At 42.9% G+C, this 26,935-nt stretch overlaps 1 protein-coding gene across 4 annotated transcripts in view; it reads left to right on the top strand.

The window, feature by feature from the left end:
* Nucleotides 1-26,935, top strand: part of snx13 (sorting nexin 13) — a 158,790-nt gene that overhangs the window by 21,832 nt on the left and 110,023 nt on the right. For 2 of the 4 annotated variants that reach the window (XM_055661635.1, XM_055661654.1), the window contains exon 2: nt 16,088-16,200. The exons of 1 other annotated variant lie outside the window; for it this stretch is intronic. In XM_055661635.1, coding sequence (XP_055517610.1) covers nt 16,088-16,200 — 113 coding nt within the window. Of the gene's footprint in view, nt 1-16,087; nt 16,201-26,935 lie in introns of those variants that run through there. One more of the 4 variants, XM_055661642.1, reaches the window with a different exon arrangement.

Below are 26,935 nucleotides of genomic sequence, written 5' to 3' on the forward strand. Positions count from 1 at the left end.
AGGGTTGTATATATGCCCCATTTAATGTAAAAATAAGGTACATACCTTTAATTGTTTGCTCTATAAAACCCTGGGGCTGCGAGAGGTTGCGGAATCAGACAGTAATTTTAAAACTATTAGAACTATATTATCGAGGCCTATAAAACTAATAATACCTTTTGCGACCGGGTCTTGCAGCGATTTTTCGTTAATGATTTACTAGGCTGAACATGTGCGATTAGTACAGCCTAGTAAAAATCGCGTTTTAAACCCGCCCCCTCCAAACAGCGCCAAAATCGCCGACATGGCTGAGGGCAGATTCCTAATGACGATTCAGGTAGGTTTTGTAACATACCTACATAATTGTCTTCTCCCTGGTAGGCTCCAATACAAGCTGCTCTCAGAATCCATCACAAAGACACTCTACAAAGTCCCTTTCTTGGGGTCCAGTACCAACCTGATTTTCCCAGTCTACATACATGTTGAAATCTCCCATAACAACCACAGCATTACCTTTGTTACATGCCAATTATAATTCCTGATTCAACTTGCAACCTATGTCCAGGCTACTGTTTGGGGGCCTGTAGATAAATCCCATTATGGTATTTTTACTCTTACAATTCCTTAGTTCTATCCATACTAACTCTACATCTACTGTTTCAATGTCACCCCTTGCAAGGGACTGAATTTCATTCCCCACCAACAAAGCTACCCCACCCCCTCTACCCACATTTTTCGATAGGAGGTATACCCTTGAATATTCAGTTCCCAGCCCCGGCCCTCTTGCCTCTGTAATTCCCACAACATCATACTTGCCAATTTCTAACTGAGCCTCAAGCTCGTCCACTTTATTTCTTATACTTTGCACATTCATATACAACACTTTGACCTCGGTATTCACCTCCCCTCTTGCACCGCATGCAATTGCCCCTGACATTATTATTTTATCCCTTCTCGAACTTTGCTTCCCATTAATTCGAGAACCTTTTGTAATTTTTCCTGTACTAACTTCCCCTTCATATTTATACTCCCAATTGTCAATAATGAGGGTAGAAAGTGACATGATCATTGATTTGGGGGACTTTAACAAGGCTAACCTCAGCGGAGACCTTCCAAAGTACAGACTTCATGTTACCTGCCCCACCAGAGGGGAGAGAACACTTGATCTTTGTTACACTTCAATCAAGAACACATATCGCTCTGTTCCCAGGATGGCTCTGGGTCTCTGATCATTGTTTAGTTCACCTTATTCTGATCTACAGGCAGAAACTAAAATCTGTTGAGTCTGTGGTCAGAACAATAAAAAGGTGGACACGCGAGGGTATTGAAAACCTACATTCCTGCTTTGACTGCACATATTGGAATGTGTTCAGGGAAGCAATCACAAGCTTGGATGAGTATCCAGACACTGTGACATCATATGTCAGCTTTTGTGAGGACAGTTGCATTCCCACTAGGGCCTGGATCTTGTTACTGTTTGTCGTGTTACTTGCGAGCGGAGCACCAAGGCAAATTCTTTGTATGTGTACAAACTTGGCAACCAAACTTATTCATTCATTCAAGGAGATATGGGTGATTGCTACATGAGTGGGGTGGGAGATTGCAACCTTCACGCGGTCCACCCTGTTTTGACGAATGCAATCAACCTGGCGTGCACAAACAAGATCAAACGGAACACATTGCTTACAACTTTATCCTGTGCACGCCATATGGAGGAAGAAGAAGAAGCTACAGGAGTCTAATAGTAGTGGGGAAGAAGTTGTGGAAGTCTTAAGTCTACATGTTTGTGTTTTCACGTTCCTGTATCTTTCCCAGAAGATGGAAGAAAGAAAGAGAATAGCCATGAATGCAGGTATCCTTGAGGATATTTCTCACCTTACTGATGCAATGCACTGTGATGGACGCAATTGAAGGAAGTGACTAGGCTGCATTTACCACCCTGTGGTTTCAGCCGATTGAGCAGGGCCAGGAGAATCCCTATGGACAGGCTGAATCTTGAGAAGCTTAAGAAACTGATCTCTTGGTCACAATATTAACGTGTAGGGACCAGGTTAGGTGGATGATAGAAACATAGAAAATAGGTGCAGGGGTAGGCCATTGGGCCCTTCGATCCTGCACCGCCATTCAATATAATCATGGCTGATGGTAAGGATGGCTAGGAATTTGAAGCTGTCTACATCTGTTGATGAGTTAATCGCCATTCCTTCTTAGGTCAATAATCAACACCTTAATGCAAGATTCTCAATCTATTTCCTGCACTTGGTGTCATTGGCAAACAAAGATAAAGTTGATGTTGTTATTGACCATACAGTTATGGGTGAACAAATGTTGGAGTAGGCGATTGAGCACATAACCGTGAGGGGTGCCAGAATTGACCATCAGGAAGTCCAAAAGCCAGTTGCAAAAGGACGTTTCAAGGCCAAGGACCATTCATTCCAAGGTTTGTTCAGTCGTAAGATTAGACAATAAAAATCAATCTGGCGAAACATGCTTTTGAGCTTTTGTATCTCTGCTGTACAGGAAGGGAAAGAAGAGGGATTGGACAGGGTGAAAATTATCCTTGACTATATTGGCTGGTTTCCCAAGGCAGTGTGAGGTATAGATGGAGTTGATGATGGTGGCTGATCTCCATGATGGACTGGGGGGCTAAGTCCACAGGTCAGATATTTTTGGTGATCATGATCGGAGCTATTTCCAAACCAAGATGTAATGCATCCGGAAAGGATGCTTTCTACGGTGCATCTGTAGACGTTGGTAAGAGTCATTAAAGACGCGTTGAATTTCCATCTTCTGAGGAAAAAGAGGCATTGATGTGCCTTCTAAGCCAAAGCTTCTTTGTTGATAGTCCAGGACAAACTCAGTTATGGGATCTATCCAATTTTTGCTTTAATGCTTGCATTCATTTTAAACTGGTCTTATTTTTGTTATAAAAAGTACCTTAGATTGATTTTAGTTAGTTAATGGCAAAGATTGGAGCTACTCCCAACAAACAAAATATCCCAAAATTATTGCTTCAAGATAAATGCTAAAGTAATGTTATTATTGATATTGGAAATCTGCCATAAAACACAATTTTCGGAATTATTTGAATCAGGCAGAATCTATCTTAAGAAAATTTGAGATGATACTTCAGGTCTGACTTTTCATCCGATCTAGGAAAAGATAAAATCATGGTTTAAGGGCGAGTTGGAAAGAGCAAACGGAAGATCAGTAATTGCGTGGTAACCTGGAAAGTGATACGAGTAGTGTAGATGCTGACTGAAATAGGGTGGTACATTGACTTAAGTTGATACAAGACGAAAAGGGATGAAATTTGATATTAGTGGAGAGGAGAGCAAATAAATTTAGATTAGATAAGTACATGGATAAGAATGTTTTGGAGGGAGAATAGGCCGTTGGGCTGAAGGGTTTGATTCCGTGTGATGACTAACTTTTTTTCACCCCTATTTTTCACCCCTGCTTATCAGCCTCTCCATGCTTATCCCCTTTCTTGGATTTGCTTGTAACATGAAGGCGCATTATAGCAGGATTGCATGATTTTCGGATAGTATGGGATGAAAACAAGTTGTCTTGAGTCTTCTGTGCCATGATAATGTCATTTGTTCATCAAGACAAATTGTGGAAATTTCAGAACTATCCGAATGGTATCTACTAATTCATCCTGGGAGACTAAATTAAACAAGGTTGCTCAAAGTTTAACAAGCATATATAGCTTAAATTTTTTTTTAAAAAGCATATATTGTGTTTGTTTAAACTATCCATTTTAATGTTTTGCGTTTCACTCCTTGACATTTTGAACCATTGTTCATAAATTGTCATTTTCAATAGTGATCAGTAAACACAGAAACACAGAAAAATAGGTGCAGGAGTAGGCTATTCGGCCCTTTTGAGCCAGCACTGCCATTCAATATGATCATGGCTGATCATCTAAAATCCGTACCCTGTTCCTGCTTTTTTCCAGTAATGGTCAAAATATGCATGGTTGCAACCCTGTCGTGTACCTTTGTGTCAATAGTGATAATCCCACTGACGCTTGAATTTGTGCTGCCATATTTACTGAATAAAACTAGCTCAAACTTTTAAAAAAAAAAAGCCAATTTTTTAAAGCCCAACAAATCCTATCACAGCCTATCACAGATACCCCCTCCCCCCCCCCCCCCCCCCCCCCCCTCCACAAAGTGAATTCCAGACATATGTTTAAAAATAATTGGTGCTATCTATTTTGCCAACCACAAATCTGTGTCGACTAATTTATTTCATCTGTCTTTGCCTTATTTTACAAAAAAGAAATGTTTTTAAACTATCAAATTTCCTTTTCCGCTTTAAAGAATAATCGGTGTTTCAGTTTTTCCATGTAACTGAAGACTGTTATCCCTGTTATCGATCTCGTAAATCTCCAAGTGGGGTGGATAGCTTACAGTGCTCCAAAAGAAGTGTGACCAGTGTTGTTTTTCGAAATGCTTTTTCCACGATTGGATCCTTGGCATTATTATTAGAAAATGTTATTTTAAACTTGCCAATCTTCAATGAGTTTTTTTGCGCTTTTAAAATTTGTATTTTAGTCCATTTTGCTTCCATCTTCTATCATCAGGTATCATTTAACATTACATTAAACTTCACCAGTAGGTTTGTTATTTTTAATTTGTATTTAGGAGTTGAGCATCTGTGTCAAGCTGATTTAATGTCCATTCCTTGTTACATCTGAGAAGTAGTTGCAAGTTTTTTTTAAATCAAAATTGTTGTAATGACTTCAGAATTAAGGGACAGAAGTTTAGGGGTAATATGAGGGGGAACTTCTTTACTCGGAGAGTGGTAGCGGTGTGGAATGAGCTTCCAGTGGAAGTGGTGGAGGCAGGTTCATTGGTATCATTTAAAAATAAATTGGATAGGCATATGGATGAGAAGGGAATGGAGGGTTATGGTATGAGTGCAGGCAGGTGGGACTAAGGGAAAAAAAGTTGTTCGGCACGGACTTGTAGGGCCGAGATGGCCTGTTTCCGTGCTGAAATTGTTATATGGTTATGTGGTAATCCTTACAATTGATTGATGTTATCTTTATTTTTTATCAGTTGAAACTTTGAACAAATGCATATCATGGGCAACATATTACTGTTTCTATGTTCGTTAGCCAATTTTGTAGGTAAGGTTGTCAGCTGATTTAATTTTGCAAAAGTAACTTCATAGTGGAATTATTGAAAAAATACGTACACTACACAAAACCGTATCATCATGAAGTATTTGCATAGCTTCTTCAAATAACTTGATTGTTAGCCAAACTGTCTGACTTTCATTCATTGATATGCTCTTGCAAATGCCAACTCATTCTTGAGACTCCGGTGAAATTAGATTCAGATTCAATTTTAATTGTCATTGTCAGTGTACAGTACAGAGACAACGAAATGCATTTAGCATCTCCCTGGAAGAGCGACATAGCAAATTATTTGAATAAATAATAATAAGTGTCCGGGGGGGGGGGGGGTGGTGATTGGCAGTCACCGAGGTATGTTGTTGAGTAGAATGACAGCCGCCAGGAAGAAGCTGTTCCTCGACCTGCTGGTTCGGCAACGGAGAGACCTGTAGCGCCTCCCGGATGGTAGGAGGGTACACAGTCCATGGTTGGGGTGAGAGCAGTCCTTGGCGATGCTGAGCGCCCTCCGCGGACAACGCTTGCTTTGGACAGACTCAATGGAGGGGAGCGAGGAACCGGTGATGCGTTGGGCAATTTTCACCACCCTCTGCAATGCCTTCCGGTCGGAGACGGAGCAGTTGCCATACCATACTGTGATGCAGTTGGTAAGGATGCTCTCGATGGTGCAGCGGTAGAAGTTCACCAGGATCTGAGGAGACAGATGGACCTCCTTCAGTCTCCTCAGGAAGAAGAGACGCTGGTGTGCCTTCTTGATCAGAGTTGAGGTATTGTGGGTCCAAGAGAGGTCATCGGAAATGTTGACTCCCAGGAACCTGAAGCTAGAAACACGTTCCACCTCCGTCCCGTTAATGTGGATGGGGGTGTGCGTGCCGCCTCTGAACTTCCTGAAGTCTACAATGAGCTCCTTGGTCTTCTTGGAGTTATGGGCCAGGTTGTTGTCAGCGCACCATGCTGCTAAGTGCTGGACCTCCTTCCTGTAGGCCAACTCATCGTTGTTGCTGATGAGGCCAATCACCGTTGTATCATCTGCATACTTGATGATGGTGTTAGTACCATGTACAGGTGTGCAGTCATAGGTGAAGAGGGAGTAGAAGAGGGGGCTCAGAACACAGCACTGAGGAACGCCGGTATTCAGGGTGAGGGTTGAAGAGGTGTGCTTGTCTAACCTAACAGACTGGGGTCTGTTGGTTAGAAAGTCCAGTATCCAGTTGCAGAGGGAGGGGTCGATGCCCAGGTTACCGAGTTTGGTGATCAGTTTTGATGGTATAATGGTGTTGAATGCTGAGCTGTAATCGATGAACAGCATTCTACGTAAGTGTCTCTGTTGTCGAGGTGGGAGAGGGCGGAGTGAAGTGCCGTTGAGATGGCATCCTCCGTACTCCTGTTCTTGTGGTAGGCAAACTGATAGGGATCCAGTGTGGGGGGTAGGCAGCTTTTGAGGTGTGCCAGGACCAACCTTCTCGAAGCATTTGGTGATGATGGGGGTAAGTGCAACTGTGCAAATTATGATCTCTGGGATTGCTCCTCAAGGTGGTAGACACATGGTGAGCCAAATTATCCTTCTATGTCATAACAAAAAATATATTTCAAATTTCCCGTAGTTGTCTGCCTGTCGTATCTTTCATCACTCTCTTTAAGACTTTTGGTGTTCTCGCGTATCAGATGCCACTCGATTCTCGCATCTTTACTGTTTATCTCTTGGAGTGTGGTCGAATTTGTTTTGTTTTATAACTTGGAACGGTAATTTCTAACAGTACGTTGAATAATGAAAATATTTTCATGAGCATATTAGCTTGGCAACGTATGTGCAGTGCCTGGCATAAGTTTGATTCACGTGATTTTTGATTCACTCAGTGCTTTTCAAGCTCTTAACCCTCAAGTAAAACTGAGATGCCTGTATTGTATGATGCAAATTCCCACAGTATTGGCCCAAAAAGATTTTTTAAATGTTGAGTTGTATATACAGTTCCTCCATTTTAGATATTATTTTAGATGCAACATTTTAAAACAAATTTAAATTGAGCTACAGGACTTTTCCTAATCACACAACAGATTATAGTATAATTATATTGATTAAGAAATAAAAGGAGTAAAAGAAAATCAATTGTACTTGCAAGTGTACAAGAAGAGCCCAACGGTAGACAAATCTAACCATACAACAATTGGTAACACATAATGGAATACTCTGAAGCTGGAACTTGTCATTAACTACACTTTTTTTACTTTCATTTAATAAAACTTAAGTTAAAGTCTCTGTAGCAGGGCTCAAAATTAACGGTTACCCAGTTGCCAATGCCCACCTAAAGTCCCGCCGGGCAACCTAAAAACCGTGTCATTTTGCCCGACTTGACACTGCAGATACTGGTTTGTACCGAAGATAGACACAAAAAACTGGTGTAACTCAGCAGGTCAGGCAGCATCTCTGGAGAAAAAGAATAAGTGACGTTTCAGGGCGACAGCAGCAGTGGCGATGGCAGCTCCACCTCCTCCCGCACCCCGCCCTCATCGCGACCGCTGCGTGCCACTCCGCCAACGGCAATAACCACTTTCAAAACAAACCCTCCCGCACGCCGAGGCCGGGAGGAGGGAGGGAGGAAGGGGGAGAGATGGAGGAAGGGGGCGGCCCTCTTCCGCCATCTGAAGCACCTGCACCACTCGGCCCCACACCTTCCTGTTGGTTGGCGAAGGAGGGAAGGCGGCGGCGAGGAGATCCCAACTGCCTCCCATTTGGCGGTGGAAAGGGACGGCCAAGGCAGCGGGGTGATGATGCTGGTGTTGTCCGAGCAGCACTGGCTCTCTCTCTCGCTAGCGCGTACGCCCACACCCCCCCCTCCACCCACCTTATCCTGGGACCACTCTCCATCCGACACTGATCCCCATTCCTGCCTCTATTCAGTCATCAATCCCCCCCCCCCCCCCCCCCCCCATCTATTCATCCTGCACTGATCGCCCTATCTACTTTGCATTAATTCTCCTGACACACCCCCCCCACCTATCCTGTACTGATTCCCCCAATTCAGCCTATACTGATCCCCCCTCCATTCATCCTGTACTGACCCCCCCCCCCTATCCTCATCCATCCTGCACTGTCCCCCCCCCCCCATCTATCCTGTAGTGATCCCCCCAACATTCATCCTGTAGTAAACCCCCCATTCATCCTGCACAGACCCCCCCGATCCACACTGTGCTGACCCCCCCCCCATTCTTCCTGTACTGATCTCCCCATTTATCTTGCACTGTACCCCCCCCCCCCCCCCCCCCCATCCATCCTGTAGTGATCTTCCCATTCATGCTTTATTGACCCCCCTATTTATCCTGCATTTATTCCCCCTTCCCCCCTTCACCCTGTACTGATCCCCCCATCCATGCCGTACTGATCCCCCCCCCCATACAGTAGCTGGCAACAGGGAAAAAAAGTTAAGTGAGAGCCCTGCTGCAGTAATATGACTTCTTTGCTGAAAATGGAAGTTTATGAACAGGTTTAAAAAAAAAAAAATAATAATAAACTGCATGTTCTAAGGTATCTGGTAGAACAGCAGGAAGAAGGAATACTTGTATGTCTGCATTTTTCAGGATGCTCCAAAGGTCATAGTTTACGGTTGTGAAGTACTTTTGCAAGTCGATTCACTAATGTGACATTGGAGTAAATTTCCATGTAGCACAGTCCCACAACCGCAATTTGATTATAAAATATAATATGTGTGTAATTCAGGCCTTTGTTTTTCAGGATACTCCATAGGTCACAGTTTACAAATACTTTGCAAGTATATTCACTAATGTGACATTACAGTCAATTAGTATGCAGTGCAGTCCCATAACCACAATTTGATAATAAAATGAGCTGTTTCAGTGATGCAGAGATCGAGCAACTGTCCATATAGTGCCAGCACAATAACCTGGCCCTCAACACCAGCAAAACCAAGGAACTGATTGTGGGCTTTGGAAGGAATAGGATGGGCACCCGCAGTCCCGTTTATATCAACGGGTTGATGGTTGAAAGGGTCAAGAGTTTCAAATTCCTGGGCGTGCACATCTCTGAAGATCTTTCCTGGTCCGAGAAAACTGATGCAATTATCAAGAAAGCATATCAGCGCCTCTACTTCCTGAGAAGAAGATTACGGAGAGTCGGTTTGTCAAGGAGGACTCTCTCTAACTTTTACAGGTGCACAGTAGAGAGCATGCTGACCGGTTGCATCGTGGCTTGGTTCGGCAACTTGAGTGCCCTGTAGAGAAAAAGACTACAAAGAGTAGTAAACGCTGCCCAGTCCATCATCGGCTCTGACCTTTCTTCCATCGGGGGAATTTATTGCAGTCGCTGCCTCAAAAAGGCTGGCAGTATCATCAAAGACCCACACACTCATCTCCCTGCTATCTTCAGGTAGAAGGTACAGGAGCCTGAAGACAGTAAAGCCAAGGTTCAGGAATAGCTACTTCCCCACAGCCATCAGGCTATCAAACCTGGCTCGGACAAAACTCTGAACATTAGTAACCCATTATCTGTTATTTGCACTTCATCAGTTTATTTATTCATGTGTGTATATATTTATATAAAGGTATATGGACACACTGATCTGTTTTGTAGTCAATGCCTACTATCAGGGACACATGACAATAAACTCACTGGAACTTGAACTTGCTTCTTTTGAGGAAGTGAGGTTGCGCAAGTCTAGGGATAACTGCTCTGCTCTTTGTTGTGGAACTTAAGAGAGCCTTGGTTTAACAGCCATTGCCAAGGGATGCGATGCCATTTTTCCCCAAAGCCACTACAGTTCAAAGTACTTGATTGGCTTTAATTAATTTTGGGATAACCTGAAAAAGGTGTGAAACGCAAAAGCTTTTAGGGCTATTCCCATATTTGCTTTTGACTGTGCCATTCAGTTTCCCTGATGACAGGCAACTGCACCAATGCTAGGCTATAGAACTCTTATTAATAGTATATAATTTCTTACTTATATTAAACTTGAAAATTGCACTACGTAACTAAATTGGATGTGGATTTGGTCTGAAAAAATAATTTGTCCACCTAAATAAGTGAATAACAAACTAAGTCTGGCGGTGGTATTTCAGGCTGTTCTCTGTCATTCAATGTTCTTGGATGGGGTTAGGGTTATGCTGTTCATATTTGTGTTCTGAAGATTAATGGAACTTTCTTGGCATGGAAAATTTCTCTATGCTAGTCGAAACAATTTATTTGGACAAATGTTGGTCAGACATCAGAATCAATATATAATTACCAACTATTTAATTTTCCTATGCTTAACATTTTTCATATTCTTTGTTGTTCGTCTTGTCATATTTTTGAAGACTGGTCTACCTTTGATCTAAGCAAACTGTTTAATATTCATGAAACTGTGAAGTGGAATGGAACTTTGTTTTCATTGCACAAGTGATCATTACAATGTAGTTTGATGCAGCCGTATCAAACAGTAGAGAAGTAATTGGTTGATTTCTTGCAAACAATTTTTTTTGTTGTTGTTGATTTTGTCGTCACAATTATTCTTTATACAGTTGAATATTGTTTTACTGTGTCCAGGATACTGCCCAGTTCTAAGCTTTGCACTTCAGAATGATACAGGTTTCAAAGAGTGCAGACTGGATGCACCCAGAATAATCCTGGGGATGAGCAATTTTGTTGTATGGAAGATGCTGGTATGGTTTTCCTTCACTCAGAGGGGGATGTTCAATAAGAGCTATTTAAAAATTATGAATAGTCTAGACAATAAAGAATGAAAAAGTATCATTCAAATTTTAAATTGCCCTTTTGAGCAATTTCCCTGTTTATTAATTTACATAAATAATTATTGTTTAGCAAAGTGGAGCCATCATCTTAATTGCATACTGGTTGGTTTGTACACGACTGATTTGATACGATTTAATTTGATTGCACAAATAGAAGTACAGGTTGAACACTGATTCTCCGGTAACTGACGGTCCACCCACCTTAATCCGGACAAGATTTACAAGACCTCAGTTTAAATTATTTGAGTGGCCACAGATGGCATTGCAAGTGGCGTGCAGTCTTTCTAGTTTGTCCCTCCATCGTGAAAGAGTTACCAATGCTCTCAATCCTCTTTCATAACAGTTTGGCAGACAGGACAGTAAAACCTTGTTTTAACGACCCACATAACAGGTATGATATCACAAACTGATCTGCTGACCCGTCCCCGGCTCACACCGTGTTCCTGCCCGTTTAGAGCCCGGTTACTTCAGTGACTCCGGGGAAGAAGGAGCAGCAGTGGAGGGGGGGGGGTCAGGATTGAACCTGGATTCTGGCGCTGTAAGGTTAAAACTCTACTGCAATAATCAACCATTTTAATCCTATAAATTCCATTTCCAACGTTCAGATTTTATTTCAACCTCTACCCTTTGTGATATTTCAGATTTAATTACTCTCCCATTGTATGCTAATTACCCTCTTTCACAGATGAGGGAATTAAATGGGAAAGGCGAAGAAAATGATGTGGTGACATCTGAACATTCTGAATTTGTAGTTGGCAGGGCAATACTCTGCATATAGCTAACTTGGATGTGTTGTGCATACTAATGTGCTGTTAGTGCCCCCTTAAAACTGTAGTGAAGGTGATTTTACTATATTGTTGTCTAGTAGTTTATTCCATTCCCTTAAGGTTCTTACAAAGAATGAGTTCTTATAAATATCTGTCCTGGCGAATAGGGTTTCTATTTGCATATCATTTCTCTTTCTTGTTCTCCTTTCTGTTGAATATGTTACGTATCTATATGCAGTTATGCCCACGATCCCCTTTTGAATTTTGTACAACATGGCTTGTCTGTTTCTTGCCCTTCTTGTTTCCAACGTTTCCCACTCCAGGTCAGACAGCATCTGGGTGACATTGCTACCTCTATTGTAGTTCCGGATGCAAAAGCATGCTGCTTTCCTCTGTACCCCTTCTAGTTTGTTGATATGATCAGTTTTGCATACGTCCCAGGTGCATGAAGCGTATTCCAGTAAGGATCCAACCAATGTTATATATGCTGTGGTTTTCACTTCCTTTGGGCAGAACCAGAGGTTTCGTCTAAGGAATCCTAGTGTCTGGTTCACTTTAGTGACCATGTTGTCCACGTGTGTCCCCCCCCCCCCCCCCCCCCCCCCCCCCCCCCAAAAAGCTTGCTATTAAGATGAACTCCAAGGTATGGTTGTGTACTTGTATGATGAAGTATTTGTCCACAGAAGACATAGTCTCGAGTAGGTGGTTTCTTCTTGTTTGAAATTACCATAATTGAGCATTTGGTTGGGTTGAAGCTCATCTTCCATGTGTTTTGCCATAATTCCAAGGACTTAAAGTCTTCTTGTAAGTTCATATCCTCTACATCAGTGACAGGTGTACAAATATGACAATCATCTGCGAAGAGTCTTGCGTTACAATTTATGTGTTCAGGCAGATCATTAATGTACGTCAGGAACAACAGTGGTCCGAGGACCGTGCCTTGCGGTACTCCTGACAGTACTTGTTCTTCTAAAGACATTTCCTTCACAGGCTACCCTCTGTGTCCGGTTTGTGAGAAAGTCCCTAATCCAGTTATGTAGACTATTTCTGATGCCATAGTAATCCAGTTTAGAGCATTACATAAGGAACTTTATCGAACGCTTTCGAAAAGTCCAGGATTGCCATATGTATAATTTCCCCTTATCTGATGCCCTTGTGATGTCATCAATAGTGACAATAATGTGTTTCTGTTGAACGTTTTGCTCTGAAGCCATGTTGTGAGTCTACCAGTATCCCATTCTTTTCGAAATGGTCCATGATGTGAGTGTATGATGTGTTCCAAGATCTTACATGTAACACTGGTCAGTGAAACTGGTCTGTAAGTCTCAGGCGCAGCCTTATTGCCCTTCTTAAATATTGCACAGATATTTGCTTCCTTCCATTGTCATGTTAATGACCCACAATCAATTGAGGACTGGAATAAATCTGTGAGTATGGGTGCTATTTTCGACGCGAACATCTTTAGAAACCATGGTGGCAACTGATCTGGGCCCGCTCCTTTGTTTGGCATTAGGTTCCGTAGTTGTGTTAGTACTCTTGCCTCTTGGATCACTAGTTAAGGGATATCCTGTAAGGTACTGGTTCCCATCGATGGAATGTATGGCTTGTTTTCCCTCGTAAATACACTGGTGAATTGAGTATTAAGTGGTTCGGCCTTCCCTTTCCCGTCACTTACAACTGTGTTGTTCACCATGAGGTCTGCAACTCCCTTCTCTCCATTACCCAAACGTTTCATATAAGACCAAAATTGCTTGACATCTTGTCAAAGATGTCAAAAATTGTACATGTGTTGTAAATCTGAAGGCTGGTCGTGTTGAAGATGAGCCGGTCTATTTCAGGCATTATCAGAGATTTCATTGACTTGTACCGATTGAGGACAGCTGATAAGGTAGTCATGGATCCAACTATACAGGCACCATGTTTTGGTGCTTAATGATGATTTTGAAGAGAATAATTGTGTTGAATGCTGTGCTGTAATTGTTAAACAGCAGCCACACATGGTGTCTGTTCCTGTTCCCCAGATATTCCAAAGCAGATTGGAGAGCCAGTGAGACAGGCAGATAGATAGGATCCAGGTCATTTCTGAGGCAATTGATTCATGCCATTACCAACACCTCAAAGCAATTAATTCCAATGGAATTGTGCTCCTGATCCGTGGTTTAAGGCAGGTTCTTGGACATTCATGCGACAGAGGCACTTTTGATGCAGAAGAGAACCTCAGACCGCAGAAACGAGAGGTTAAAAATGTTCTTGAATTTTCCAGCCTGTTGATTCACACAGATCGTTAGCGGATGAGGATTCTTGTGCTTGAGGCATTTCAGTCCACCCTATCTCCGAAATAATGTGTCTGCAGATTGAAATGGAGTTAGGTTATCCAGATAAAAACTCTAATAAATCTTTTCATTCATGTGTTCTTTGAAGAACATTGTTATCGGTATCGACAAAGAGTGAAACTACTTCTAGAATTAAAGCATCTTCATTCATGATCTCAGTAGCTTAAGTCTGATTTATATTCTAAGTATTGTTAATGATGGAGTGTGAGGATGGAATACATGTGAGTACTGAATGCTCAATATCTTCCAATATCTCACCAGTTGAGGATTCTCAGTCCAGAGACCTAATTAGGAACAGGAAACATAGAAACATAGAAAATAGGTGCAGGAGGAGGCCATTCGGCCCTTCGAGCCATTCATTGTGATCATGGCTGATCGTCCCCTATCAATAACCCGTGCCTGCCTTCTCCCCATATCACTTGACTCTACTAGCCCCCAGAGCTCTATCTAACTCTCTCTTAAATCCATCCAGTGATTTGGCCTTCACTGCCCTCTGTGGCAGGGAATTCCATAAATTCACAACTCTCTGGGTGAAAACGTTTTTTCTCACCTCAGTCTTAAATGACCTCCCCTTTATTCTAAGACTGTGGCACCCTGGTTCTGGACTCGCCCAACATTGGGAAATTTTTTCCTGCATTTAGCTTGTCCAGTCCCTTTATAATTTTATATGTTTCTATAAGATCCCCCTCATCCTTCTAAACTCCAGTGAATACAAGCCTGGTCTTTTCAATCTTTCCTCATATGACAGTCCCACCATCCCAGGGATCAATCTCGTGAACCTACGCTGCACTGCCTCAATCACAAGGATGTCCGTCCTCAAATTAGGAGACCAAAACTGTACACAATACTCCAGATGTGGTCTCACCAGAGCCCTATACAACTGCTGAAGAACCTCTTTACTCCTATACTGAAATCTTCTTGTTATTAAGGCCAACATTCCATTAGCTTTCTTCACTACCTGCATTACCTGCACGCCAATTTTCAGTGACCGGTGTACAAGGACACCCAGGTCTAGCTGTACCTCCCCCATACCTAACCTAACCCTATTGAAATAATAATCTCCCCCCTTGTTTTTGCCGCCAAAGTGGATAACCTCACATTTATCTATATTATACTGCATCTGCCACGCATCTGCCCACTTACTCAACCTGTCAAGGTCACCCTGCAAGCCTCCTAACATCGTCTTCGCAGTTCACACTGTTCACACTCACAGGAAGAATTGTCTTTTCTAATTCTTAACTTTTCAAACCTTTTTAACTCTTATTTGTCTTTCAGAATTGTGCTTTAAAATACCTTAATGCATTTAATAACCATCATTGCTGGTTGTGTTTTATTCAGCAGTTAGTGTCTTCTTTCGTTTTGATTGCTGCTGCAACTATCTTGCTGTATTTATTTGCTCTTTTATAATTCAATTTCCAGTAAATAACTTTGTCATTGGGTTGAATAATATGTTGTAATATGTCTGAATTTAATGTGTTGGGTAATAAATTGGGGTAAAGCAAAGTAACTTAACAGCAGGAATAATTGTTAATCCTGTTCATCTATTAATAATATTGAAATGCATTTTTGTCTTGGTGAGATGTAACAATATCAAACCTAATTTTTCATAAACCTAAACAACATTGAAAGTGCCTGAAAAATAGCTAGGATGTTTTGAATGAATGTGAAAGGACAGATCCTGTTTAATTAAGAGTTGATTAGAATAAGTACATTTCAAATGAACTAGTGAGCAAAGCTATTGATTAGAAAAATATTATTTTCTTTCTTGAGTACAAACTTGCATTGAAGCATCTTGTGCATTTTGTGCTGAGAGTATCCAAGATTTAGTCAATGATTTCCATTTGCAGAAATTATTTAAAAAAATATGTGTTTTCTCATGGCCCACAATAGGTTCCTTATGTTGTTTTAGTTATTAGGAAAGCTCTGTCCCAGATGATTAATTGGTGAAATTTTGATTTCATTTGGTGAATTAGATTGTCATTTCCCACTAATACCTTATTTAAGCAGCAAACTAGTTTGGTTTTTAATCATCAAACATATTTGACAGATGATTTTGTGTTCACATCCTCACCACATTCTTGCTTACAGTTTTTTTTTTTGTTTTTTTGTTGTTGTTTCAGGCTGATGTTTCCATATGGGGATGGGGATGCCTTTGTGTCGTTCTTTTTCTAGTCACTTTTGGACCTTTTGCTATATTTTACTTTGTGTTTTATATCCTGTGCTTTGTGGGTGGGTGAGTATGATCTTCATATCTTTTTGAGCGTGTTATTCTTATACCATGTAATAGATTAATCATCAATGTAATATTCTGCATATCTAGCATAATATGTGCTCTTCATTGATCCCTTTAAAAAAGAACATGCTATTAAACATTCTAATATCCAGTTTGCTATTTTGCTTAGGTGCATGCCCACGTTCATAACATTTGTACTATGCTCAATATGTTAAATTGCTTTTCAAATAATATGAATTGTGCTGATCATATGTTAGAAATGGAATGAATACCAATCAATGTGTAATTAAAAATGTGTTACTGCTCTTTCATACACTAGTTTATGCAAAGTAAGTGAGATTTAATGTACGTACTGTTGGTCACTTGGTTATTATCATCTTAGACTTATCAATTTTTAAACATGCTGCTATTAACTTTTTTCTAACCTGGTTTTGGTTTGTTTAAAATAAAATCCTTTCCCCAAGATTTTTAATTATTGTTATTTATTGTCCCCTCTGTCCGTTCATTTTGGCCTAAATTCATACATTGTTGAATGTTCCCTTTCCAGCAATTTTGGAACACTGAGAGCAGTGTGGCGCATAAATTCTGGCAGATAGTTTTTGGTTGAATGGCCATTTATCTTGCATGGCTAGCGAGTTAATATTAACCATGCGGAGCACATTCAATTCCACTGTCCTCTCCTCTGCCAAATAGTTTCTTTACTCCAAAATATAAATCATCAAAAATCACCAATTACTTTGGAGTTAGCTGTTTACTTGCACCTTAAAAAAACAACAGATAATGTAAAGGTCGCAGGTTTATGATTTCAGCTCCAAACTATGTGATGTAATTAACTTTGGAGTGACCTAGCAACTTACACTTGGGGATTCTAGTGTTGTGTAACAGCAGCTTTTGTCAGTATTGCCTACTGCCTTAAAAGAGATAAAGAATATCTTCACAGCCTTCCAACATTATCTCCCTTCCCAAGCAATTACTTCCTGTACCAACTTACGTCATCAGTCTGTTTCTGGGACTTTTTAAATACCAATCTTCTTTTCACTTGCAGTTATGATAGTGATAACTTTTTTTCTATCATCTATACTATTACTAAAACTCTCATCTTGACAACTTCCGGTCTACGTTGTAAATAAATTTATGCAAAAATGCTACCCTATATCACTGATTTTTTTCTGCCATCTTACCGTTCTCCTCTACTCTAAGACACCAAGTTTTGTTCTGATCGGTGAAATAATAGAAAAGTTATGAAGGTTTAAAACATTGCGAGATCAGCAGATTGGTCTTGTCGCCTGTCTGTCACCATTAAGGTAACGCCGCTTCCGGGGGCCAGGAGAATAGAGCCTCAGAGGCCGGTCGTGAGTCAGTCAGCCCGCCCTGAAGACCGTTAGTGAGAGTTGAGTCCAGAACTTAGTCTACGCCATGGGTGACTGAACTATGCGTCTACGCTGTGAGTGACTGAACTGAGTCTATGCCGTGCTGAGTGAACTGTGAGCCCACCAGCCGTGACTGAGTCCAGAGGTCATGCTCATTCCGGATGTCCCGCTCGGTCCAGAGTCGTGCTCAATCCGGAAGTCCTGCTCAGTCCAGAGGTTGTGCTGTGTGTGAGAAGGAGGGAGGGAGGGAGTGAGTGTGTGAGAGTGCGCGTGTGTGACGGAGGGCATGCGCGTGTGTGACGGAGGGCGTGCGCGTGTGTGACGGAGGGCGTGCGCGTGCGTGACGGAGGGCGTGCGTGCGCGCGTGACGGAGGGCGTGCGTGCGCGCGCGGCGACGGAGGGCGTGCGTGCGACGGAGGGCGTGCGTGCGACGGAGGGCGTGCGTGCGACGGAGGGCGTGCGTGCGACGGAGGGCGTGCGCGCGCGTGTGACGGAGGGCGTGTGTGACTGAGGGCGTGTGTGTGTGTGCGCGCCTGTGTGTGACGGAGGGGTGTGTGTGAGGGCGTGTGTGACGCGCGGGTGTGTGTGATGAAGGGTGTGTGCGCGCGCGGGTGTGACGGAGGGTGTGCGCGCGGGTGTGACGGAGGGTGTGCGCACGGGTGTGACGGAGGGTGGGTGTGCGTGGGAGACATAGGGTGTGTGTGCGTGGGAGAGATGGAGGGCACGCCGCCCTAGTAGAGTCAGCTAAGTAGAAGAACCTGCAGATCCTCAGTAGACTGCCAGGCGTTGCGCCAATGACTGCTGGACACAGCTTAGTGAGGACATCCAGACAGCCGCCATAACAGGGAACATCAGGGGAATGTACGATGGCATTAAGAAGGCACTAGGACCAGTCCAGAGCAAGACAGCCCCCCTCAAATTCTCCACTGGGGAAGTAATTACAGGCGAATGGCAGCAGATGGAGAGATGCGTGGGACACTACTCTGACCTCCACTCGAGAGAGAGAACACTGTCCCCCTCAGCGCTTGATGCCATCGAGTACCTGCCGACCATGGATGAGTTAGATGCAGAGCTGACGGTAGAAGAGCTCAGCGAGGCCATTGACAGCCTGGCCTCGGGCAAAGCACCAGGCAGTGACGGGATTCCCCCTGACCTGATCAAGCATTGCAAGATTACCTTACCTTTTTATGAAGTCCTCTGTCAGTGCTGGCAAGAAGGAGCTGTACAGAAGGACAGGAGGGATGCCACGATCATTACCCTTTACAAGAACAAGGGCGAGAGAAGCGACTGCAACAACTACAGAGGCATCTCCCTCCTCAACATCGTCGACAAGGTCTTTGCTTGGGTCACTACCCAGAGTCGCAGTGCAGTTTTCGAGCTGGACAGTCAACAGTAGACATGGTCTTCTCCCTTCACCAGCTCCAGGTGAACAGCGGATGCCCCTGTTGCTTTCATTGACCTCACCAAGGCGTTCGACCTCGTCAGCAGAGATGGCCTATTTAAGGCTCTGCCAAAGATCGGCTGCCCACCAAAACTGCAGACTATGATAGGATCCTTCCACATCAACATGAGATTGATTCAGATTCAGATTCAATTCTAATTGTCATTGTCAGTGTACAGTACAGAGACAACGAAATGAATGGGACAGGGCTGTTCAATGGCAGCTTCTCGGAGCCCTTCGACATCCGCAGTTGCGTCAAACAAGGCTGCGTCCTCGCTCCCACACTCTTTGGGATTTTCTTCGCTCTGCTCCTGAAACATGCCTTCGGCACTGCAACAGAGGGGATCTACCTGCGTACTAGATCAGATGGCAGGCTCTTCAACCTCACCTGCCTCAGACCAAAGACAAAAGTACGTGAAGCTCTCATCAGAGTCATGTTGTTTGCCGACGACGCTGCAGTTGTGTCCCACACCCAACAGGAACTACAGTCACTGATGGACTGCTTCTATCAGGCATGCAAGGACTTCAGACTGACCATCAGCCTGAAGAAGACGAACATGTTGGGGCAGGATACAGAGGCGCCGCCTGTCATCACCATCGACGACTACGAACTTGATGCCGCCCATCAGTTCACGTACCTCGGCTCCACCATCACCGATAACCTCTCCTTGGACACAGAGATTGATAAGAGGATCGGGAAGGTAGCTACAACTCTCGTTCGCCTCAACTCGAGTGTGGACCAACCCAAAGCTGACAGTGAAGACAAAGATAGCAGTCTACAATGCCTGAGTCAACAGCACACTGCTGTACGGCAGTGAGACATGAACTACATATGCCAGGCAGGAGCGAAGACTCAACACCTTCCACCTGAGAAGCATCCGCCATATCCTGGCAAGTCAGAGTGTCCAACGCCAAGATCCTGTCTCGCGCTGGCCTTCACAGTATACACTCTACTCAGGCAGCGCAGACTGGTAGCTCGGCCATGTCCACCGCATGGAGGATGGCCATATTCCAAAATACATCCTCTATGGAGAGCTGACATCTGGGAGAACCATCGGCCACCCCCAGCTACGTTACAAGGTTGTCTGCAAGAGAGATATAAAGGCGCTCAACATCGATGTGGAGTCCTGGGAGAGCCTTGCAGCTGACCGCACGAGGTGGAGAGATACCCTAAACCACCATCTCATAACGGGGGAAGAGAAACTGTTGAACGCAGCGGCAGACAAGCGGGCACACAGAAAGGAGCGCAGCAACTTCAACAAACCGGAGACCACACACAAATGTGACCTTTGCGACAGAGACTTTCACTCCCGCATTGGTCTCTTCAGACACAAGCGACGCTGCTCTAGCTGAGGTTTGGAGCAAGCAGCCAACAACCAGGATGCATCACCCATGGTCAGTCATGACTGAGAGGGGAGGGGGGGGGGGGGCTACGATTTCATATCAATGATTCTTTATCAGAATCGTTATCGACTATACAGTGACATTTGTAAGAACATTTCTGAACATATCATACATGTTATATGCTTAATATTCTTTTTTTTGCATTAGATTTGACTAAGGGTTCATCCAAGATGACATATAAATTTGCAACCAGTAGTAATTCAACAAAGCATGGTTGCTACAGTTTTACCACTGGGTCTTGTTACACTTAGGGACAAAGTTCAGTGCAAATAACTACTTCATTTGTATCCAGCTCTGATATAATTGATGCTCAATGCCATTGTTAACAATAAAAGTTACAATAAAACTAATTTAACCAATTATAAATTAGAATAGGCTTATAATCTTGGGCATGTCCTTGGCAGAATCCAAAGTACAGAACTACGTAAGCAAGTTAACTTGTTTGTTACCAATTTGCATTGAAAACAAATTATTCAGTGTAGCTTAATTGTTTTGTATTGATGCTTCCTTATTGTCTGACAGTCACATTAGTCTGATGAAAAATCATTGATAGGAGCCATTAGTTCTGTTCCTTGTCCTGCTGAATATTCACAGCCTTTTTTGATTTTGATTACCTATAATTTTTGCTTTCAAAGTTAATAAGTGAATTATTTGAAATACTCCTTGACCTCAATTTCTAAGACGTCTTTTGTTGAACTTGGGGTTAATGGTGGCTGGAGATGTACTCCATAGGAATTGTGTTTTATTATCCACCCATTTGTGAATGCAATTAGTATGCCAATATGATTATTATTGGGAGTTTGTGTTTCCAGATCATTGGTATACTTGCCATAATCGATTCCAATTTATTTCCCTCATTTTAATCCTCATGGAATATGGTATGTTCAGTTTAGTTTAGAGATACTGCCCGGGAAACAGGCAAACTGGGTCCGTGCTGACCAGCGATCCCTGCATATTGACACTATCCTACACCCACTAGGGACATTTATCAAGCCAATTAACCTACATACCTGTACGTCTTTGGAGTTTGTGAAGCAACCAAAGATCTCAGAGAAAACCCACGGGGAAAACTTACAAACTCCGTACAGACAGCACCTGTAATCGGGATCGAACCCGGGACTCCGGTGTTGCATTTTCTGTAAGGCAGCAACTCGACCGCTGTGCTGTTGATGAGATTATATGAAAAGTGGGAAGAAGCTTTTCTGAAACAAAGGCTGGAACATTCATTAATCAACATCATTTAGTTTAGGACTACCACACTGGGTCGGTGCTTAAATTGACCAAAATGTGGCTGGAAGATTCAGTGATATCAGGTCAAAGAATCAATACAACGTCAAAGTTGGTATTCAGCCCATCGTGTTTACTTGCTCTACGTAATCAATCCAGTCATTCCTATTTCCAGTTCTTTCAGCATAACTCCTTTCCTGTTGAATCTCCACCAGCTTCTCAGGCAGTAAGTTCCAGACCACAGATGTGATTGTATACAGTGCGTTTAGAAGGTATTCAGACCCCATCACTTTTTCCACATTTTGTTATGTTACAGCCTTATTCCAAAATGGATTAAATTATTTTTCTTTTTTTTTTTTAATCATCAGAGTGACCATCTGTGATCACCTCCCTGACCAAGGCCCTTCTCCCCCAATTGCTCATTTTGGCTGGGCATAGATAGCTCTATGGTGGTTCCAAAGTTCTTTCATTTAAGAATGACGGAGGCCACTGTGCTCTTCGGGACCTGCAATGCTGCAGAAATAGTTTTATACCCTTCCCCAGATCTATGTCTCGACACAATCCTGTCTCGGAGGTCTATTCCTTTGTCTTCATGGCTTGGTTTTTGCTCTGACATGCACTGTCAACTGTGGGACCTTATGTGGACAGGGGTGTGCCTTTCCAAATCATGCCTAATCAATTTAATTTACTACTGATGGACTCCAATAGGTTGTAGAAACATCTCAAGGATAATCAATGGAAACAGGATGAACCTGAGCTCAATTTTGAGTGTCATAGCAAAGGGTCTGAATACTTATGCAAATATGATATTTCAGTTATTTCTTTTTAATTACTTTGCAAAATTTTATCAACACCTGTTTACACTTCTTCATTCTGGGGTATTGTGTGCAGATTGATGATTAATTTTTTTTTTAAATCCATTTAATCCACATATAAGGCTGTAATGTAACAAAATGTGGAAAATGAAGGGGTCTGAATACTTTCTGAATGCACTGTATTTCCTCAGTTTGCCTCTGGTTCTCTTGCAATTATGCTGCATTTCAGTCCTCTGGTTAGTGCCCTTTTCTTAGTGTGATAAAAGTTTTACTTTACTTCCTTTTGTCTGAACATCTTAAACGACTTTGTAAACTGCTAACAATGTGTTAGTGTTTTTTGCTCTATGAAGAATAATCCCATCATCTTCAATCTATTTGCATAACTATCACTATTCCATTCCAAAGAGGAAAAAATATTCCATGGGGAGTGAGGGCTGATTGGCTGACAAAGGAAGTCAGGGAGAGTATAAAAATAAAAGAGAAGTATAACATAGCAAAGATGAGCGGGAAGCCAGAGGATTCGGTAACCTTTAAAGAGCAACAGAAGATAACTAAAAAGGCAATTCAGGGAGAAAAGATGAGGTACGAAGGTAAGTTAGCCAAGAATATAAAGGAGGATAGTAAAAGCTTATTTAGTTATGTGAAGAGGAAAAAAATAGTTAAGACCAAAGTTGGACCCTTGAAGACTGAAACGGGTGAATTTATTATGGGGTGCAAGGAAATGGCAGATGAGTTGAACAGGCACTTCGGATCTGTCTTCACTAAGGAAGACACAAACAATTTCCCTGATGTACTAGTGGCCAGATGATCTCGGGTGACGGAGGAACTGAAGGAAATAATAATAATAATAAATACTTTATTTTACTTCGGAGTCACGTGAGTGACTACGTGAAGAAGGCCCGTTCAGCCGCACGTGCGTCATTACGTCAGATGCATTGGTGCAGGCGACCGGTTGGGGCAGGAGCTCCCCAACCCCTGTAAGTTTAAACTTCAGGTAAGCTTGTTTTTCTTACCTGTTTTATTCCCTGCAGGATCCTCTTGTTCCAGAGGCTTTCTGCCGGAGGATTTGCGAGACCCGACGAGGGAACCAGCTATGGGCTGTGGGGAAACCCCGGTTCTTGCCGCCAAGAGCGGGTAGCTGGAGAATGTTGGGTGTCGAGGAAGTTGGTCGCAGACGGGTGGTCAGTGGCTTCCAGGCGCTCCGGGTACCGGGAGGGTTTCCCTCCGATAGGCACAGAGACGCTGGGGTTCCTGGGGAAAGGACATCCAGCAGGACGGGTGCCGGGAGGGCTTTCCCTCCGATAATAAAGATTAATGCTGGGGTTCCCGGGGAGGGGACCTCCAGTAGATGGGTGTCGGGAGGATTTTCCCCAATATAAATTTAGATGCCGGGTGTCGGGAGGATTTTCCCCGTTGTACATATAGATGCCGGGTGTCGGGAGGGTTTTCCCTCTGATATAAATATAGATGCCGGGTGTAGGGATGATTTTCCCCGATATACATATAGAGGCTGGGGTTCCCGGGTAGGGGAATCCAGTAGTTATGCGGCTTTCAGACCACATGGGGTCCACAGGAAAGGGGTTGAACCGACCGGAACGGTCAGCCCTGGTGCCAGTAGGGGTTTTCCCTCTGGTTGTGTGTGTATATATATGTATATGTATGTATATATGTATATATGTGTATATATATATATATATATATATATATATATATATATATATATATATGTGTGTGTGTATATATATATATATATATATATATATGTGTGTATATATGTATATGTATATATATGTATATATGTATGTGTGTGTGTATATATATGTATGTATATGTGCTGGGATTCCCGGGGGAAGGGAAATCCACCAGCAATGCGGTGCCCAGACCGAAGTGGTCCCCAAGATATGGGGAAAACCGACCCAAGTGGTCAGTCTTGGTGCCGGGAGAGTTCCCTTCCGGTAAAATGGAAAATGTGAAGATTGACCAGGATGGAGCCCTATTGAGAGGAAGCTCAAGCTACATACATCCTAACATCAGGAGTTGTGTCAGTGGGGTACTATGGGGAAAGTCCGCACCAGCAGCAGGGCTGCTTAAAGGGAATGCTGAGTATGGCAGTGTTGGGCAGATGAGAGAGTCTGTGTCAGCAGCGCCTTGTAACAGGGCTGCATAATGGGGATGCCGAGTCTATGGCAGTGCCGGCCTGTTGCTCTAGGCCGCGCCAGCAGTGCCTTGTAATAGGGCTGCTTAATGTATGGCAGCAGCACCTGTAGAAGGGCTGCATGATGTCTCCCTCATGGAGGAGGTGAGCTTACCGGGGCATTTTCTGACCCTGAAGGGTGGGCCTGTTGGAGAGGCCATGCCAGCAGCGCCTTGTAGTAGGGCTGCTTAATGTCTCCCTTATGGAAGAGAAGAACATGCCAGGTCAGTGTAATCTGAGGCTGAGGGTATAGCGTGGAGCATACCTCAAGGGATGAAGCGCACATGTCAGAGGTAAGATTCCTGGCAGCAAGGTTGCCATCCCAACATAATGCAGTGAACACCACTATCAGGGTCGTTAGAGCCACCCGCCGAATCTTCTATTCAGGTAAGACCTATTCCACAGGCAAAACCTAAAGGACGAAACACAAACTGTTGGACCAATTAGGCCAATGACGAGTAAGGATTCATGGTTAGGGGAAAACGCACCCCACGGCTTCATCGGCAGGAAGCGGTTCACTGAAGCTGGTAGCAGCGTTAAAGCTGACCAGAGTTACTCTACAACTAAGTGACCACGAACAAGTTGGTAAGATTTACAATTGGGTGTGCAATACACAAATGATTGAGACATTGTCATCTACTCGGAGGCATTTTAACCAGGTAAACTGGACAATACTAGTATTCCAAGAAGGTTGGAATTTGGCCAGAAGGGTGTTGAGCCAGGTCCAGTATTTTAGCCAGGTTGCCTTTGAGGCAGGCTCGGAGATATGGGGAATTGTCTTTCAAGGCAAGGTCAGAATTATGGCAATGGTTGTCTTGGGACATGTGAGAATTATCGGAACCGGGCTGAGTTGCCGTTCAGGGCAGACTCGAAATGATGGCAGGTGTGGCCTGTTCATTATGAAAGAAGGGTGATCAAACTGATTTCATAGGGTTTTCCATGTACAATGATCATCAGAGATATTTGAAGGCATTGCTATGATGAGGCAATTTTAACAGTATGATAACAATAAATCATTTAAAGGACTACGGAGTTCAAAAACACTTGTGATGTATTGTCTGGATTATATTTTGACGCTGTGTTTGGCTAAAATCCACTCGGTCTCAAGCTACTTGAGAAATTGTTCTCTCCTATCCAGTAAATTAGGTTGTTATCAAATGGATGGTTGGCCTGTGACTCCGCCCTGGGCAACAGATTGGAGTCAATAGAAACCTGGAACAGCCCTGTTGTTATAAGGCAGTTTCTATTAATTAGACTAACTGGCAATGTAATAGATGTAATGCAGCTGTGCAAGTGGGAGAGCTGACAGCATGCTTAATGGCAAACTATAAGGGTCATGAAGTCATTGATAGTACAACTTTGCTATTACCAGCTGAAGCTAATAAAGTCACTATAATTGACAAACAGTATTCAACATTGCTCCAGTAGTTGATCAATAAATATGTCATTATACTGCAGAAAGATGCTATGGCTTAAGGTGGGAACATGCGAATGTCACCTCTAGTTGGAAGAACAGGAGATTTGCAATGAGTTATTAACTTTTCAGTATTGGTATCAACTATCTATAGACCCTAAGTGCATTTTATGGGTGAAGAGTGATTGAGTGAATATGCATAGGTGCATGCTCAACTTCATATTGATGTGGCATATGATAAGCACGAGGGTGCAATCGGGGAAAATATCCTGTAAAAGGTACATAATCTAATTTGCCACTGGAGTACCATTAAGTACAGATCAATGACAACACAGAATGGGTTTTGGACCACACAGTATTTATGAAATTCTGATTTAATGCAACACCGAATATAGATATGTTGTTTTCATGCTAATTAAAGGTTGCAAAAATGTGTGGCATAACAGAGGCGAAAGTTTGTTTAATGCTCATGTTATATTTAAAATGGTACAGATTCTGAGTTATTGCAGTTCATTTAACAATATTGAATTATAGGGTCATTAACTGTGCCAAGTGACTTTCCATCAATGAGGCAGTTGTGGTTGTGTAGACTTGTTTTCTCACGGCATGAAATCACTGAGCTTTGAAATCTTCACGTAGTCACTCACGTGACCTCGAAGTAAAATGGTAAGATTAAACAAGCTTACCAGTTTGAAGTTTGATCTTTATTTTATGAGGAGTTACGATGAGGGATTACGTGCCCTCCGCTTACAGCCCTCATTAAGATCAGCTGGTAGTTCTAGTCTTCTTTCATCGTACTATCATACTTCAGTCACTATTATTATCTGTGATTTCACACCGCTGCTTTGAAGATTGACGCACGTGCGGCTG

This window comes from Leucoraja erinacea, chromosome 2 (assembly GCF_028641065.1).
Source record: "Leucoraja erinacea ecotype New England chromosome 2, Leri_hhj_1, whole genome shotgun sequence".
Classification (NCBI taxonomy): domain Eukaryota; kingdom Metazoa; phylum Chordata; class Chondrichthyes; order Rajiformes; family Rajidae; genus Leucoraja; species Leucoraja erinaceus.